The sequence below is a fragment of the Mchenga conophoros genome, linkage group LG4 (genome assembly GCF_057382185.1).
Source record: "Mchenga conophoros isolate Kocher_MC1m ecotype Shallow Benthic linkage group LG4, M_conophoros_male_GT1.1, whole genome shotgun sequence".
In the NCBI taxonomy this organism is placed as follows: Eukaryota; Metazoa; Chordata; class Actinopteri; order Cichliformes; family Cichlidae; genus Mchenga; species Mchenga conophoros.
Window position 1 is genome coordinate 31672648 of NC_140529.1, and position 17253 is coordinate 31689900.

The window sequence follows — 17253 nt, forward strand, 5'->3', positions numbered from 1 at the left end:
GGACAAAATTATAAGCCTTTAAGCTTTTTTTTTTGCAAAACCTTCCCAAGTGCTCTTTTACAAAGCAAGGGATTTTCAATGTAATATTTCTAAATGGGCTAGTTTTCTTTATAGGCATAAATGATTTCTATTTGCACACAAGGACATAATTATTTTTTTAAGTTATAAGTTGCCTATTGAAAAACTGACCTTTTTAATGACCCATAGCACACTGCTCTGCATTGACAAAACAAAAATAAGTTTAAGACACAAAATAAATAACTAAAAATTTCAAAGACCCCAGAACAACTGCCAAGACTTAGCCAAATTGATAAATGTAGTCTCAAAGAAGACAATCACTAGACCTCTCCACAGGAATGGACAGCAGACCAAGAAACCCCCCATTTCTGCATAAGAGACATCTTCAAGCCAGACTGAAGTACACTAAGGACAATCTGGAGAAAAATTAGACATACTGGAAGCATGTCTTTGGTCAGATATGACTACGTTACAAATAGCTTTTTCACCATAAAGACACTGCACAGGAGGCATGGGTGTGACACATTGAAAACTACAATTTAAAACACGCTCCACAGGACAAGACTCAGCAGTCCATCTGCATCTTAAGGATAAAGAACACTCTTTCGAGGATGCTAATGTTCACATTTTGGACAGAGAGGACAGATGGTTTGAAAGAGGAGTGAAAGAAGCCATCTATGTCCACTGTGAGCGACCATCTTTGAACAGAGGCGGTGGTTTACGACACCAACTTTCTGCCATCTATAATCCAGTTTTGAGATCCCTTCCCAGACGCCTTAACGCCCACTCACATCCTGGGCCATCTGATTTCAGGAATTCGCATGATAAGGGGGGGCCAGGTTTCACAATGAACTCACCCGAAACTCTGGCTGATTGGGACCCACACCCAGTTTCACACCTTGGCTCAGGCGATTAGAGGATCATCAGGGGGTCCTTTTGTCCCCCTGTGGGGGGATACTCCCACTAGGTTTATATCTGGGACTCTCCACCATTTGACCTTAGAACTGAAGAAGCTTCTCGGATGAGAGGTGAAACGTCTTCAAGTAACTTAAAGAAGTCCAGACGCTTTTCTTTGCAAGCTCCTTTGACTACGATGACCTGGATGACTGAGAACCTTCACAGACATACAATTTAAAACACACAATTGATTGCTAGCATCAGGCCCTGGTAGTTTTTGGTTTTGTAAAATAACTTTGTTTACCTGCTTAAATAATGTAAAAAATAAAACGTGGATGTTTTAAAAATCCCCTACTTATTCCCTAAGTCACTCAAGTCATTCACAAGTCTGTGAATGATACTCATGGCCACTGGTCAGTGATCATGAGAATTTGCATATTGACGATGATGAAACTGAACTGACTGTTAGTCAGTGGTGCTACTTTCAGTCTTTATGCAAATGTACCATTTATAAGGCTGGGGAAACCTGTAGTCAGCTGAAACTCAAGCTGTACTTTGCACTAAGAATACTGTGTCCAGATAAACAGAATGAGCTCTCTCTGGGATTTCATTACTGTGATGGTCTAAGGAGCTTGGAAAGAAAAGCGTCTGGATGTTTCACCTCTCATCTGAGAAGCTTCTTCAGTTCTAAGGGTCAAATGGCAGAGTCCCAGATTTAAACCCCGTGGGAGTTTCCCCCCAAGGAGAGAAAATGACCCCCTGATGATCCTCTACCTAATCACATGAGCCAAGGTGTGAAAACGGGTGTGGGTCCCAATCAGCCAGGGTTTCGGGTGAGCTCATTGTGAAACCTAGCCCCACCCTATCCTCTGACTTCCTGAGGTCAGATGGCCCAGGGTGTGAGTGGGCATTAAGGTGTCTGGGACGGGATCTCAAAACTGGATTATAGATGGCAGACAGTTGGTGTCGTAAACCACCACCTCTGTTCAAAGATGGTTGCTCACAGTGGACATAGATGGCTTCTTTCACTCCTCTTTCAAACCATTGAAAGAGTGACCTTTGTCCTTTAGATGCAGATGGAATGCTGAGTCTTGTCCTGTGGAGGTGGCTCTTCTATGTTGTGCTATGCGCTTATGAAGTGGCTGTTTGGTCTCTCCAATGTAGAGGTCTGGGCAGTCCTCGCTACACTGTACAGCATACACCACATTGTTAAGTTTGTGTTCTGGAGTTTTGTCTTTCGGGTGAACCAGTTTTTGTCTGAGTGTGTTGCTGGGTCTGAAATGCACAGGATGTCGTGCTTGGAGAAAACTCTCCTGAGTTTCTCTGATACACCCGCTACATAGGGGATGACAATGTTGTTGCGTCTGTCCTTATCCTCCCTCGCTGGTGTCTGATCTTCTTTTCTGTGCATCTTTGCTGACTTTATAAACGCCCAATTTGGATAACCGCATGTTTTAAGTGCTTCCTTTACATGTGTGTGTTCCATCTTTTTCCCTTCAGGCTTAGAGGGAACATGTTCTGCCCGGTGGTGTAGGGTCCTAATTACTCCAAGTTTGTGTTGCAGAGGGTGATGGGAGTCAAAGAGGAGGTACTGGTCCGTGTGTGTGGGCTTCCGGTAAACTTCGATGTTGAGGTTGCCACTCTCTTCAGTGTGCACAGCGCAGTCCAGGAAAGGCAAACAGTTATCCTTTTTGTTGTCCCTGGTGAACTTGATGTTTTTATCCACGGCGTTAATGTGCACAGTGAAGGATTCCATCATCAAGACATGATGTATAAAAGCTACTTAAGGGGTCGTGTAATTTGATATTTTTGCCAAATATCCTTCCTGACACAACCCCAAGGGGGATTTGGATCTCTGGCTAGAACCTGTTTTTATTGTTATTATTTATTGTTAAATCACATTTTCACATTGTGTAAACTAACATGCATACACACTTGAGGTCAGTTGCTGTCTGTGGCAGCTGTTTTGCTGACATGCCTAAAAGAGGACATGTATAAAAAGGGATATTTAATCCTGAATTTGGATGTGTGGAGCTATTCAGTTTAATTATTCCTTAGTCAGAATGTCTTTAATCTTATCCTTTAACATTGTCCTATAGAAAAGGCCCAAAAGGAGCAGATTTTAGCCTTCTATAATAGTCCTGAAGGAATCCTAAAACTTTAAATTTACCTGATGGGGTTTAGTTGATAATGACACTATCGTTTAAACATTTATATTGGATATTTTTTCTAATACTTACTGTGGATTGTCATTTACTTCTGGGGTGCATACAGTGACATCTGGGGCTCCTTTTACGTAAAACAAAAATGTGAGAGCTGCAGATCCCACTATAACCAATAGAGGGTGAGCTGCTAGCTAAAGAGGGTTTAACAACACACGGCAGGAAGGTGAGCAAGGAAGACATGCAAGCGGAGATCTGTGGTAACATTTATGTTAACGCATTTAAAATATAAGGACATACAAATGACAAGATTCCTAACCTTACAGGCACTTAGTTAGCTATTTTTGCACGTGTTACACATGCAGAAGTGTAGCATATTAAAGGAAAAACCTAAACCATCACAGTGAGTTGATTCGTTTGATCTATGCTGTGGGCGGATTTAACTGGTCGGGGTCCGTTAAGGGGAGGGGCAATATAAATCAGTTGTCAATAAATCTGAAGAAGGCTATATCGGTTTTAATCGTAGACAGTACAAAATAACTTTGCTGCAATTCTAACAAATCCTACTTTGCCGACAGAACTTGAATGCAGCATATGAGCTAAACGGGAGCTGAGGAAGAAACTATAGCAGCGTGGATATGTCGGACCCGGCGGCGCAGGCCTTACAACCCCGGCTTCTTCAAGCCCAGTCTGCTGGGTCAGCGGGCTCCAGTACTACTACTACTGCAGGCTCAGGATCAGGGAACAGTGACCCGGTCAGACCAGGGCTCAGCCAGCAACAACGTGCAAGCCAGAAAAAAGCACAAGTCCGAGCTTTCCCACGGGCGAAGAAGCTTGAAAAACTTGGCGTATTCTCCGCATGCAAGGTAGCTAGCATAGCTAGCCAAAGTTCACCATAACAAAGCACTCTTCAGACAGTATTAGCATTACTGTGTATATTCAGGAACAAACATGTAGCACGTAACCTAACATACGTGTTGCAGTATCAGTTTTTAACTGTCAAGGCAGTCTTGTATTTGCTGTATTATTCACATTAAAGCCTCAAAAATGCATTTATTGTTAGGCTAACTGAACAGTCATTCATTTACGTACAAAAGCTACAGTTGTGTTATTGTGTAAATCGATGTGTATGGATTATTTGCGTATTTTCAGGCTAATGACACATGCAAGTGCAATGGATGGAAAAACCCAAACCCACCGTCGGCCACACGTATTGATCTGCAACAGCAAGCAGCCAGCCTAAGCGAGCCCTGCCGCAGCTGTGGACATGCTCTGGGTACAAACTAGCATCCACGTACTGCTCACCTTGGAAATGCTGTAATAACGAACAAACGTGTATTCCAGTCATGCATTTACATTTTTCTTTACACCTTAATTACAGCTAATCATGTGTCACATCTGGAGAACGTGTCTGAAGATGAGATTAACAGGCTGTTGGGGATGGTGGTTGATGTGGAGAACCTTTTTATGTCTGTACACAAAGAAGAAGACACTGACACCAAGCAGGTCTATTTCTACCTTTTTAAGGTATGGAAAAGGCATTCAAACATTAGTGTGATTGTGATACTGGTTCAGTTGAACTTAGAAGTTGATGTACATGACATTTTTTTAGCCCGATATAAACTTGTCTCGTTACTTCTTCACTCTTTCCTTCAGCTGCTGAGGAAATGCATCCTTCAGATGAGCCAGCCAGTTGTAGAAGGATCCCTCGGAAGTCCACCTTTTGAGAAGCCCAACATTGAGCAGGTAAATTTTAAGAAAATAGCTTCGGTGAATGTTTTGGTCTTAAGCAGTGTACTTACTGGTGAGCACAGACTTTAAATTAGGGCTGCTCGATTATGGCAAAAATGATAATCACAATTATTTTCACTGAAATTGAGATCACGATTATTTGACGATATTTATTTAACCCTTTAAGACCTACTATAGAACCAAGTCCACCAGAGCTTATATTATTTTTTTTACATGCTGTAGTGCCATTTGTGGGAGCATTTCAAGTTGCTATACATCAATACAACTGTTATAGCCCATATTTTAATAATATGTATGCATTAAGTCCATAGTAATTACATAAATTGCAAAAAAAGTGCAATAAACTACAAAAAAAATTGAAAATCGCTTTTGTTTTGTTTACATATATTTCTACTTGGAGAAATTTAAGAGGCTTATCCCTCAAAACTTTAAATACAATAAAGTTGCAAAAAATAGTTTCCCACCACAGGAAATTTATTTTGAGTGTCTTCATAGTTTTATTTTGGAGATACAGCAATTTTTATATACTGCAGGAAAAACAAAAAACAATCCTATGATGCAAATTTGCAAAGAAAACAGCATGTGCATCATTTCACTGTGGGAAGTGTTACGAACAGCTGATAGGAACGGCAAAGCGTGTTTCTGGAATATTATGTTTTTGTTCCTGCAAGCGCTTTTTATGCAATTTTTGCAAAGCTATATGTGGAACGAAACCGTGACCGAGGACAAGCTGATGGTATGAGATGTAAGTACAACTCCTCCGGTTTCATATGCAAAACAAATTATTGCGCTAGCTTACACGGTTCAGGTTCTACAGGGATTTAAAAATAGTTACGCAAAACGGAGCGTGCTGCTCTGACCGGCTTTAAAGGGTTAACAATGACTTTAAAAAAATAATATAAAATAGTGTGCAACACCACTGAAGTTTGTTTTTTTTAAACTCTCTTTTCAACCAACGGCAGTCACTCTCCAAATAACTTCTGCTTAGCTTTCCGAGCTTCCCTCGGGTCCTCTTAATCAGCGGTCTCCAACCTTTTTTGCGCCACGGACCGGTTTATGCCCGACAATATTTTCACGGACCGGCCTTTAAGGTGTCGCGGATAAATGAGGGAGGGGCTAATAATCGGCCCAGTCATTTTTAATGATCGTTGAAAGCCCAGATCGTAATCGTGATTAAAATTCGATTAATTGAGCAGCCCTACTTTAAATCTTTAAATATTTTTGTCTTTCTTTTAATTTCACAGGGGGTTTTGAATTTTGTCCAGTATAAGTTCAGCCACCTTGCACCAAAGGAAAGACAGACAATGTTTGAACTGTCAAAGATGTTCCTTTTGTGCCTAAATTACTGGAAGCTTGAGACCCCTACGCAGTATCGTCAACGTACCCAGAAGGATGATGGTACAGCTTACAAAGTGGACTACACTAGGTGCGTTCATTTGATAGTAGGGAAAGCCGATGTGTACATTTACTTGTTTCTAAAGTGACTATTGTATGTCAGTCTGTGCAATAAGGCGTTTCTTCTTATGATCGCAGGTGGTTGTGCTATTGCCATGTTCCGCAAAGTAATGACAGCTTACCGCGCTATGAAACCACTCAGGTGTTTGGGCGCAACTTGCTCAAGTCCATTTTCACTGTCACCCGACGCCAACTCCTGGAGAAGTTTAGGGTGGAGAAGGATAAACTGCTACCAGAGAAACGTACACTTATCCTTACACATTTCCCCAAGTAAGGACAAGCTTTATTGAAACGGTGTATCCTTGTATTCAAGTTAAAAGGCAACCTGAAAAGCTGCAGAAAGATTATCAGTGTACTTGATGGTGCACTGGACACTGTTCACATTCATCTTGTGGGGATCACTTTATGGTTATTACATTTGTACATGTGTGTCTTCAGGTTCTTGTCCATGCTGGAGGAGGAAATCTATGGTGAGAATTCACCCATATGGGAGGCTGATTTCACCATGCCGGCCTCCGATGGCACACAGCTCGGACATCAGACAGGTGAGGCAGTCATAAAGTTGTACAGTTGAGCTTTTGCAATGTGTTTGGTCTATGTGTAAGGCATATGTTTAAAGGCAAATGAAGAGTGAATGTGGCAGTATGCTAGCAACCCAAGAAATCACAAGAAGGTTTTTGGTGTGGCACACAACGTTTCAATGACTGTGCATTTTTCTTGCGCAACCTATGGTTGCCCGGAAGGCTCTAGACCTGTGTGACTGAAAGCTTAGTTCCTGTTGTATAGTTTGTAAATATGTCAAGTCTTTTTGTCTGTCATTGCAGTGATCAGTCCGGCTTCAGTGTCTGGCTCTCCTGCTCTGTCCAAGTGTCTGAACAGCAGCTCTTCTGTCAGCAGCATGGATACTGGTGGAGCAGAACCAAAGACAGGTGTGTAAACCAACATTAAAACCACCTGCACAGGAGTCTAGAATGTCTAGTGCTTAGATGCTGTCAGTGGCCTCTGTGGATCAGACATGTTTTCGGCACTTCCTGTGGGTGCACAATTGGATGATATTTTGAAGGTGAACCAGCATGTCACTGGGTTTTACTATCGTGGCTAATCAATATATATTATTTTAAGATGTAGAGATTATTATTATTTTTTTTTCCAATCAGACCTTCCTGTGTCATAGATCACTGTCGGCGAATGTTTATGCTTTTTATTGCTTTGATCTGAGAAATGTTGCGCTCATTTCAGGAGAAAAGCGCAAACTTCCCGAGACCTTGACCCTGGAGGATGCCAAGCGGATTCGTGTGATGGGAGATATACCAATGGAGCTGGTCAATGAAGTCATGATGACAATCACTGACCCTGCTGCTATGCTCGGACCAGAGGTCAGTTGGTTAAACTCCATTCTTTTAATGTTTGGTTAAGTTCATAACACCTGTGTCATGTCTAGGGATGGGTACCGGTATCACCGGTTCTGACATAAACGGTAGTAACCAGACCGAAAAGCAGCGCACATTTCGGTGCTTTTTTTCCCTGAGATGTCACACACTTTGAATTCTAGCCAATCATTTTACCTTTGCAAGCGTAGTAGGCGGGCCCAGGTACGTACGTTCTTTTAGAGCAAAGCTACAGATTAAAAATGCCCAAGGCGAAGTGGTCAAAAGTCTGGCTGTACTTCACAGCAAAATATGCAAACTCAGCAGCCTGCAACAATTGCTTTAAGCTGATACTGTAATACTGTGCAAAGGAGGTAACACCTCGAATCTGATGAAACACCTGGCGACGTATAGCGGTTTTTTTTTTTTTTTTTTTTTTTTTTTTTTTAAAAAGCCGTTTTTTATTTATTATAAATATTATTATTCCGGCACCGTTTCAAAAGTACCGGTTTGGTACTGGTATCGGATAAAACCTAAACGATACCCATCCCTAGTTATGTCTAAGGAGACACCCTGGTCAATTTTCTGTGATCAAAATTTTAACTCACCAGGCAAGGTAACATTTTTAGCATGGAACAATTATGAATGAGTTCAGTCACATTTACTATGATGTGTCATAACAGCCTAAGTGGTGGTATTTAAAAAGCTTTGACTTAACACCAGGGTTATGTAAAGAAGTTGGTGTTGTTTTGGTACAATTTTAAAGACATTTAATACTGATGTTGTTTTTTGTTTTTTTTGTTATGTTTAATATTGCTAGACTAATCTGCTGACACCAAATGCTGCCCGTGATGAGACTGCAAGGCTGGAGGAGAGACGTGGTATCATAGAGTTTCATGTCATTGGAAACTCACTTTCCCAGAAATCAAACAAGAAGATCCTGATGTGGCTGGTTGGCCTACAGAATGTCTTTTCACATCAGTTACCTCGTATGCCCAAAGAGTACATAACACGACTGGTGTTTGACCCGTAAGTCTAACGTTCTTTCCACATGTTGTGCCACTTGAGGCCTACACATGTTTGACATCTCCGTCTTTTTTATTATTTATTATTTGTTTTTTTTTTTGTTTTTTGTTTTTTTAATAGGAAACACAAGACCCTAGCCCTTATCAAAGATGGCCGCGTCATTGGAGGCATCTGTTTTAGGATGTTTCCCACTCAGGGCTTCACAGAGATCGTCTTTTGTGCCGTCACATCCAATGAGCAAGTTAAGGTATATAATAAGGGGTTAAATTTATACTCAGTTTTCAGTTCGGAAAAACCAGCTTACCTACACGTACCTATAGCAAAATAAACATGAATACGATTATGAGCAGTATTGCTGAATATTGTTGGAATTTTTTTTATAAATACGGTGCTTTTTCTCGGGTCTCTTTAAGGGCTATGGTACCCACCTGATGAACCACCTTAAGGAGTACCACATCAAACACAATATCCTCTATTTCCTCACCTATGCTGATGAGTATGCCATTGGCTACTTCAAGAAGCAGGTACTGCAGGCGTGACTTGTGCATTAACTTTCCCTCTCTCATTTTTGTCTTTCTATTAATTTTTTTTCTTTTTCCCTCCGCAGGGCTTTTCCAAAGACATCAAAGTGCCGAAGAGTCGATACCTTGGATACATCAAAGACTACGAGGGAGCGACCCTCATGGAGTGCGAACTGAACCCTAGAATCCCTTATACCGAGCTTTCTCATATCATTAAAAGACAGAAGGAGGTACGTCAGAAGTTCTCATTAAAGCAAACCTTGTTTTTCTTCATTTTTGTGAACATGTCAGTGTGTTTCTTATGAGATAAATTTGAAAATGTCAATAGATTATTAAGAAACTGATTGAGAGGAAACAAAGCCAGATCAGAAAGGTTTACCCGGGTCTCACCTGCTTCAAAGAGGGAGTACGACAGATCCCAGTGGAGAGCATTCCAGGCATAAGTGAGTGTTTGTTTTTGTGTTTGTGTCTGAAAATATATATAATAAAATGCTTATTAATGTTTTACTTACAAGTACTTTTATACATATTTTTTTATTTTTTTGTCTTTCTATTCAGGAGAGACAGGCTGGAAACCCAGTAACAAGGACAAAGGGTAAACTCTTTGGATATATTTTTAAATGATGTTGCTTTGGACTGTGACCTCCCCTGCAGGGACACTTTCATTGAACAGATTAAGATTTAGAAATGACTGAGTAGTGAAGAAAACAAACAAAAAAAATTTATAATAAGGTCCTTTAACCTTCTCAGGTTCAAATTACACTTTTTGTTGCTAATGCACAACCAAGTCCTGCAGTGGTACTTCTGAGTAAAAAAAACCCCTCATAAAATATGTATGTGGGGTAATCAGGTTGTTAGTTTTTAACTGTTGCAAATCGGCAACGCCTGCCTTGAGAGGGCTAAGTGTAGTCAAAGGTTTACTTATCATTTATATCTTTCATAGGAAAGAGGTGAAGGATCCTGATGTGCTATACAACATGCTGAAGAACCTTCTCGCCCAGATAAAGGTGAGGATCACCAGAGGCCTGTATTCGGAAGCAGTATTTGGGGCTTAACTTCAGGGTTAACCATAGATTTTTGCTGTTATGAGGGTTAACTCTTTTACCAGGGTACATCATGGTGCTAAGAAGTTCCCATAAAAAGCGTCATCCGTGAGAGGTGAAATGCCTTTAAAACAAAACAAAAGTCCAGTTGTATTTGTTTATTTTCAAGCTCTCATGGCTACCATGACCTGGATGAGTGAGAACCTACACAGACAAATCAACCTACACAGTCATAACAAATTGACTGTTATGACTGCATAACAGTCAATTTGCATTGACTAACAATGGACCGTGAGTTCAGTTTCACGATCTCGAGTATTAATATTGTCATGACTATTGATCTATTTCCATGGCTACCATATTCACGAAGAGTTTGGGAATGGCCGCTGTCACAGTATTGTAAAGCCTGGATTATACTCTATTGCAGAGATGGACAGCTGGAGACCCGACGGCCGAATACTCATTTCTGTTATACTTCAGCTGCCTGGGCATATGTGTAGTTTGTGCACTGTAATGTAATTCTACACAGACAAGTCTGCCCAGTCACAAAACAACAAACAGGCACATGGACATTCACGTATGTCCTCAGGCTTAATGTCCGATGACGAAATTTAGGTCACAGTCTGCCCAAGCGGAGTCATGGATGCTGAAAACATGAAAACCGCTTTAGATGGTGAAATATGTACTCAAAGGCCCCCTCCTCAGTTCAGAACAGGTCACTGCCTTTTCATATAATTGACCTCCTTGACTCTCCACTCAGTCACACACCATTGCTTTGGATGCATCACTTGTGTGGACTTCAGTCAGTATTTTTTCAATATTTGTAACATAAGCTGCTCTGCTGCCAGCAGATTTGCATGTTTGTCATTGGACACTTAAGGAAAAGAGATTCTTGGCATGTTGAACTTGCTTTCAGGTACAAGCCCCAGCTAACACCTGAGTGGAGCACACACAAGGATACACCCAGACTAACAAGACCTGAGACTAACTAAAACTTTGTCACCTCTGCAGACTCATCCTGATGCTTGGCCCTTTATGGAACCAGTGAAGAAATCTGAAGCTCCGGATTACTACGAAATCATCCGTTTTCCTATTGGTGAGTAAGCCTCGCTTAGATAATATGACCCCCCACCCCCCAGCAATAGTTTGCAAATCTCTTAAAACCTGCATTTTACAATACAATACACAGTTCAAAGTAAAAACATAAGAAATTAAAACCTAGCAAATCTGTCACTTTAAGAAAAAAAAGGTTTTCAACCTGATGGCAGCAACATATCTTTTAAAAAAGGTGGTACAGGGACTATATGTTTCCCACTGTGTAGCATCCTCTCTTTTATCAAAAGTCTGTAAACACCTGGGAGCTGAAGACAATAGCTAATGGACTTTCAGGGGGAGCAGTGTTGAGCCCGTTCTTGTCTGATATAGGATTCTAGCGGCTCAACCGTCCAGGGTCGTCTTTGTTGTATTACTGGTTTCATGATATGCCAATTTTTTTTTTTTTTTAATTGGTCTGGACTGCAGGCAGGCCAGTTTAACTCCTGGATTCTTCTACTACCAAGTCTTCTTATTGTAATAGATGCAATAGGCAACTTAACATTGTCTTGCTGAAAAATGGGTGGCCTTCCCCAAAAAAGCTACCTTGATAGAAGCTGCTGCTGTTTTTTTTTTTTTTTTTTTTAATGCCCAATCATGTTACTGATATGTTGTGGATTAACCTATTTTGTTGTAAAATGTTCTTCCCAACTGTCTTGACGCATGCTCAATCATCCAGGTAAGTAAATCACAAAAGTTGATTCTGTTCATCTAGATGTAGCGTTTTCAGTGGGAGAAATATTTTGTCTCTCATCCAAGTGACTTCCTCAGACTGAAGAAAATGCTATGACCAGACAAACACAATCAACTTTTTGGGGTTCCTCCCAGCTGTTCCCTTTGAATCCAGTTTACTTTTCCAGTTGCTTGTGCCTATGTTCCACCTTGTTTTTGAGATGTGTTACTGCCATCAAAATGGTTTCTGTGATAATATAGATAATATATGGGTTTGAGATTTTCACATCATTGCATTTCATTTTTGTTTACATTTTACTTCCCAGTGTTTTTGGAATTGGGGTTATTGTTTGTGGTATTTAAGCCATTACTTTTTAATTTATGCAGATTTTCTTTGTCCTTGTTTTGCCCTCACAGACCTAAAGACTATGACAGAAAGACTCAAGAACAGATACTATGTGACCAAGAAACTTTTTATTGCCGACCTACAGCGAATCATCACCAACTGTCGCGAGTACAACCCCCCAGACAGCGAGTACTGCAAGTGTGCCAACACCTTAGAAAAATTTTTCTACTTCAAATTAAAAGACGGAGGTCTGATTGAGAAATGAAGCCTGCCTCAGAACTATTTCGACTGACAAGGAGTTACTTTCACAGCGGCCAAACGCCGAGATAGAGAAGATTTTTAGCTATTGTCATATCTTGGTTAAGAAAAGGTTATTTTCAAGGGGAAAAAAAAGAATTGCTGAAAAATTGTTGGACTTGCATCACAGCCAGTTGAATACTACAAGTTTCAAAATGTGATCCAGTTAAACTTACCTGATGACGTCTTCTTTCAGTACTCGCAGTGGGTGAATTATCTGCTAATACGTGTTTCAATGAGTGTACCAAAGTTACAGGTCCAAGTAATAATGCGACTTTCCACCATTCTTTGTAGAGTGACAGATTCAGCTTTGTTGCATTTTACAGGAGCCAGTGTTTAAGTAGTAAAGAGTTCATTAAAAAAACAACAAAAACTGGACCTTGGGACCTAAAGCCACGTTGCCTTCCATTACTGAGACACTTGAGCATCCCAGCCATTTTCATAGGAATGAATATAAAAGCTCTAAGGGGCAAAGTGCTTAGAGCACTTGAAAAATGGGAAGTACTTTGCTAAGTAGTACTGAAACAATTGAATTAGTCATTTGTTTAAAAAAAAGAAGAAAAAAAAAAGAGTAAAATTGTTACTCTCACGTGAAGTGCAAATTCTGAATGTTTGCAAGTGAGGACTTTTTTTTTTTTTTTTTTTTTTTTTTTTTTTTTGCTTTCTCTTTTAATATTTACCATCTATTGATTTTGATTTTTTTTTTTCCTAAATGTTTGACTGTTGGTCATGATAAAAGAAAATTGTCATTTGGATAAATGACTAATTATGAGAACAGCACTGCAGATGAAAATAACTGCTGGTTGCAGCTCTACTGTTAAGACAAATTGAGGCACTCCGTGATGGACTGGGCATAAAATACTTCCAGCACTTGTGTGATGAAGAAAATAAGTAAGTCAAAAGTTACCTTAATAGAAACGTTTTCATGCTAATATAATACTTATTTATACATAAAATATAAAACATAATGTTTATGCAGCATTCCAAACGATTTTGATGAGGTCACAGTTAGTATAGCTTCTTTTGCAGGTGTTTACTGTACGTGTTTGAACTGATTTGTCCTGTAGGACTGTCACCTCCACATAGGGAGTGCTTTGTGTGTAGCCTCACTTTTGTGGTGGTTCCATGTTTACTGGTTAGTTTTTGTTGCAAACACAAAAAACAGGGGAGGCAGACGTTAATCAGCAGTCCTGTATAGATTATGACTTGGAAAGAGAACATGACTTGGTTTATTTTATCACACTGTTCGCAAGCTGTGGAAGGTGTTAATGCATGGCTACAGTTTACAATGTGCATTAAAAAAACAAAACAAAACCTTCAGGCACAGTTGCAGGGTTTAAGTGGTTTTTTTTTTTTTTTTCCTTTTAAACTTTTCATCAACATCGTATGTTTGCGTGTGTGTGAATGTCTGTTTTGTTTTGTACTTGAATCATGACAAGCTTTGAATTGTTGGAGTGATGTCAGTGTTTCGTTATTCAGGGTTGTCAGTTATGTAGTTCATCCTCAGACTACCAATGTTGCATTTCAGACTTTCTTAAAAGGTGTCTGAGTGAACCTTCCAGCTGTTTGAGGATGGCTACTGTTGAGTTATGGTTTAAATACCGTTTACTGTAACTGTAAAACTGTTCACGACAATAAAGTTGTTGGGGTTGTTTTGTTTTTGGTTTTTTTGGTAAATAATTCTTTTCATGGTCACTTGGCTAAATAAAGAAGGTCACCAACAAACACTTTTAATCTGAGGCAGAAATATTAGTAAAATCATAAAAGGCTTTTTAGAGGACAGTGAATATTATAACCTAATAACACTAGTTAAGGCCACGTAGTGTGTAATGGTTGATTTCATCAGTGAACTTTATGATCCGCTCAAATGTAAAAAATTGCGTGCATATAACTAAATAAGTGACTGTTATCTATAATGCGTCTTTAGGCTCTCTTGTATGATTGTGTATAATAGGCTTTAGAGTTCTGTTTCCTGATGCAATGAAAACAAGACGGGTGTATCAAGGGCGTGGTGCATGCAAAAACTGATTAAAATCTACAACACCCTAAGGTTTACACAGTACTAAGATATATTTAGGGTAACTTTTCAGTTGGCCTGACACTTTCAACTGAAGGTTTTATCAGGAAAAATATTTATTTTCTTCAAAAATACTTGAGGCTTGTAAAGGCTAGTGGATCATTAACAGTGCTACCTAAACCAGTTAGATAAAATAAAGAAATTAGTCATCTCAGGCAAAAGTCCAGCTCCTCAGGGTAAGGAGGTGGTGTTTTTCAGTTGTGGTTTGTTTCTTGTCAAAGAATGCAAATTCTTAAAGGCGTTTTGGTAAAATCTAATGTGAAAAACAATGAATTATGAAATTTGAATTATTTATGGACACACCAAAAACAATATATTACTTCAATGTAGATGTAACGGTATACTTTACTTCTTTTCATGGTATTTTTCATTGATTTCTATTAGTTATAAAGAACATAAAATCCCTGCACAGTTAACTGCAAAATGTCTTGCTGCTGTATTATGTAAGGCTTGTAAAACAACTGCTTTATTGTCAATGACATTTAGGCTTTGTCACTGCATTTGAGTTGTGATTTGTTGTTCCTCCAGAGCCTCCCTCAGTTGGCCCATTCTGCACAGAGCTTTTGATTTCGTTTCTCTGTATCACACAACGCGTCCACTCCTTACTGTTGATATTTTGTGCTGTGACTCACATAGTGGATAGGTAATGGAAATTACCAAAGGATTTATTAGAACTTGCATATTGTTTACACAGTGCTGTAAAAAAGTAGTAAAAATTCCTACTTCGAATCAGCTGGGATTTTTTGTACATTAACTTTAGTTTATCCTTTTGCAACTTTCACAAACTTGCCTGCATACAGGGAGTGCAGAATTATTAGGCAAATGAGTATTTTGTCCACATCATCCTCTTCATGCATGTTGTCTTACTCCAAGCTGTATAGGCTCGAAAGCCTACTACCAATTAAGCATATTAGGTGATGTGCATCTCTGTAATGAGAAGGGGTGTGGTCTAATGACATCAACACCCTATATCAGGTGTGCATAATTATTAGGCAACGTCCTTTCCTTTGGCAAAATGGGTCAAAAGAAGGACTTGACAGGCTCAGAAAAGTCAAAAATAGTGAGATATCTTGCAGAGGGATGCAGCAGTCTCAAAATTGCAAAGCTTCTGAAGCGTGATCATCGACCAATCAAGCGTTTCATTCAAAATAGTCAACAGGGTCGCAAGAAGCGTGTGGAAAAACCAAGGCGCAAAATAACTGCCCATGAACTGAGAAAAGTCAAGCGTGCAGCTGCCAAGATGCCACTTGCCACCAGTTTGGCCATATTTCAGAGCTGCAACATCACTGGAGTGCCCAAAAGCACAAGGTGTGCAATACTCAGAGACATGGCCAAGGTAAGAAAGGCTGAAAGACGACCACCACTGAACAAGACACACAAGCTGAAACGTCAAGACTGGGCCAAGAAATATCTCGAGACTGATTTTTCTAAGGTTTTATGGACTGATGAAATGAGAGTGAGTCTTGATGGGCCAGATGGATGGGCCCGTGGCTGGATTGGTAAAGGGCAGAGAGCTCCAGTCCGACTCAGACGCCAGCAAGGTGGAGGTGGAGTACTGGTTTGGGCTGGTATCATCAAAGATGAGCTTGTGGGGCCTTTTCGGGTTGAGGATGGAGTCAAGCTCAACTCCCAGTCCTACTGCCAGTTTCTGGAAGACACCTTCTTCAAGCAGTGGTACAGGAAGAAGTCTGCATCCTTCAAGAAAAACATGATTTTCATGCAGGACAATGCTCCATCACACGCGTCCAAGTACTCCACAGCGTGGCTGGCAAGAACGGGTATAAAAGAAGACAAACTAATGACATGGCCTCCTTGTTCACCTGATCTGAACCCCATTGAGAACCTGTGGTCCATCATCAAATGTGAGATTTACAAGGAGGGAAAACAGTACACCTCTCTGAACAGTGTCTGGGAGGCTGTGGTTGCTGCTGCACGCAATGTTGATGGTGAACAGATCAAAACACTGACAGAATCCATGGATGGCAGGCTTTTGAGTGTCCTTGCAAAGAAAGGTGGCTATATTGGTCGCTGATTTGTTTTTGTTTTGTTTTTGAATGTCAGAAATGCTTAGGCTGCTGCCCCCGCGACCCGGCCCCGGATAAAGCGGATGAAGATGGATGGATGGATGGATGTCGGAAATGTATATTTGTGAATGTGGAGATGTTATATTGGTTTCACTGGTAAAAATAAATAATTGAAATGGGTATATATTTGTTTTTTGTTAAGTTGCCTAATAATTATGCACAGTAATAGTCACCTGCACACACAGATATCCCCCTAAAATAGCTAAAACTAAAAACTACTTCCAAAAACATTCAGCTTTGTTATTAATGAGTTTTTTGGGTTCATTGAGAACATGGTTGTTGTTCAATAATAAAATTATTCCTCAAAAATACAACTTGCCTAATAATTGTGTACTCCCTGTACTATGAAAAATTAAACGAGCTGGACTGCTTTGAAGTACAACCCCAATTCCAAAATATGGAGCCCTATATAAAATGTAAATAAAAGAACAAAGCAATGGTTTG

At 40.0% G+C, this 17253-nt stretch overlaps 1 protein-coding gene across 2 annotated transcripts; it reads left to right on the forward strand.

Moving 5' to 3' along the window:
• Window positions 1-3286: 3286 nt before the first annotated feature.
• kat2a (K(lysine) acetyltransferase 2A) lies at window positions 3287-14307 on the forward strand. 2 transcript variants are annotated; one of them, XM_085271801.1, is made up of 19 exons: window positions 3287-3337; window positions 3656-3943; window positions 4230-4353; window positions 4459-4604; window positions 4734-4823; window positions 6074-6255; window positions 6363-6554; window positions 6723-6829; window positions 7109-7213; window positions 7524-7660; window positions 8472-8680; window positions 8798-8924; window positions 9091-9201; window positions 9285-9428; window positions 9527-9641; window positions 9757-9793; window positions 10142-10205; window positions 11253-11337; window positions 12423-14307. In XM_085271801.1, the coding sequence occupies exons 2-19, from the start codon at window positions 3716-3718 to the stop codon at window positions 12614-12616; spliced, it is 2397 nt and encodes a 798-aa protein (XP_085127927.1). In that variant the 5' UTR covers window positions 3287-3337; window positions 3656-3715; the 3' UTR covers window positions 12617-14307. The 2 variants fall into 2 exon arrangements, with proteins under 2 accessions (XP_085127927.1, XP_085127926.1); XM_085271800.1 differs by lacking the exon at window positions 3287-3337 and adding an exon at window positions 3343-3480.
• Window positions 14308-17253: the final 2946 nt, after the last annotated feature.

Coding starts and splice junctions, on each gene's coding strand:
- kat2a (XM_085271801.1), top strand. CDS start 3,716: ATGTCGGACCCGGCGGCGCAGGCCTTACAACCCCGGCTTCTTCAAGCC. Junction 7,661..8,471: donor CTGCTATGCTCGGACCAGAG/GTCAGTTGGTTA, acceptor TAATATTGCTAG/ACTAATCTGCTGACACCAAA. Junction 9,429..9,526: donor TCATTAAAAGACAGAAGGAG/GTACGTCAGAAG, acceptor AAATGTCAATAG/ATTATTAAGAAACTGATTGA.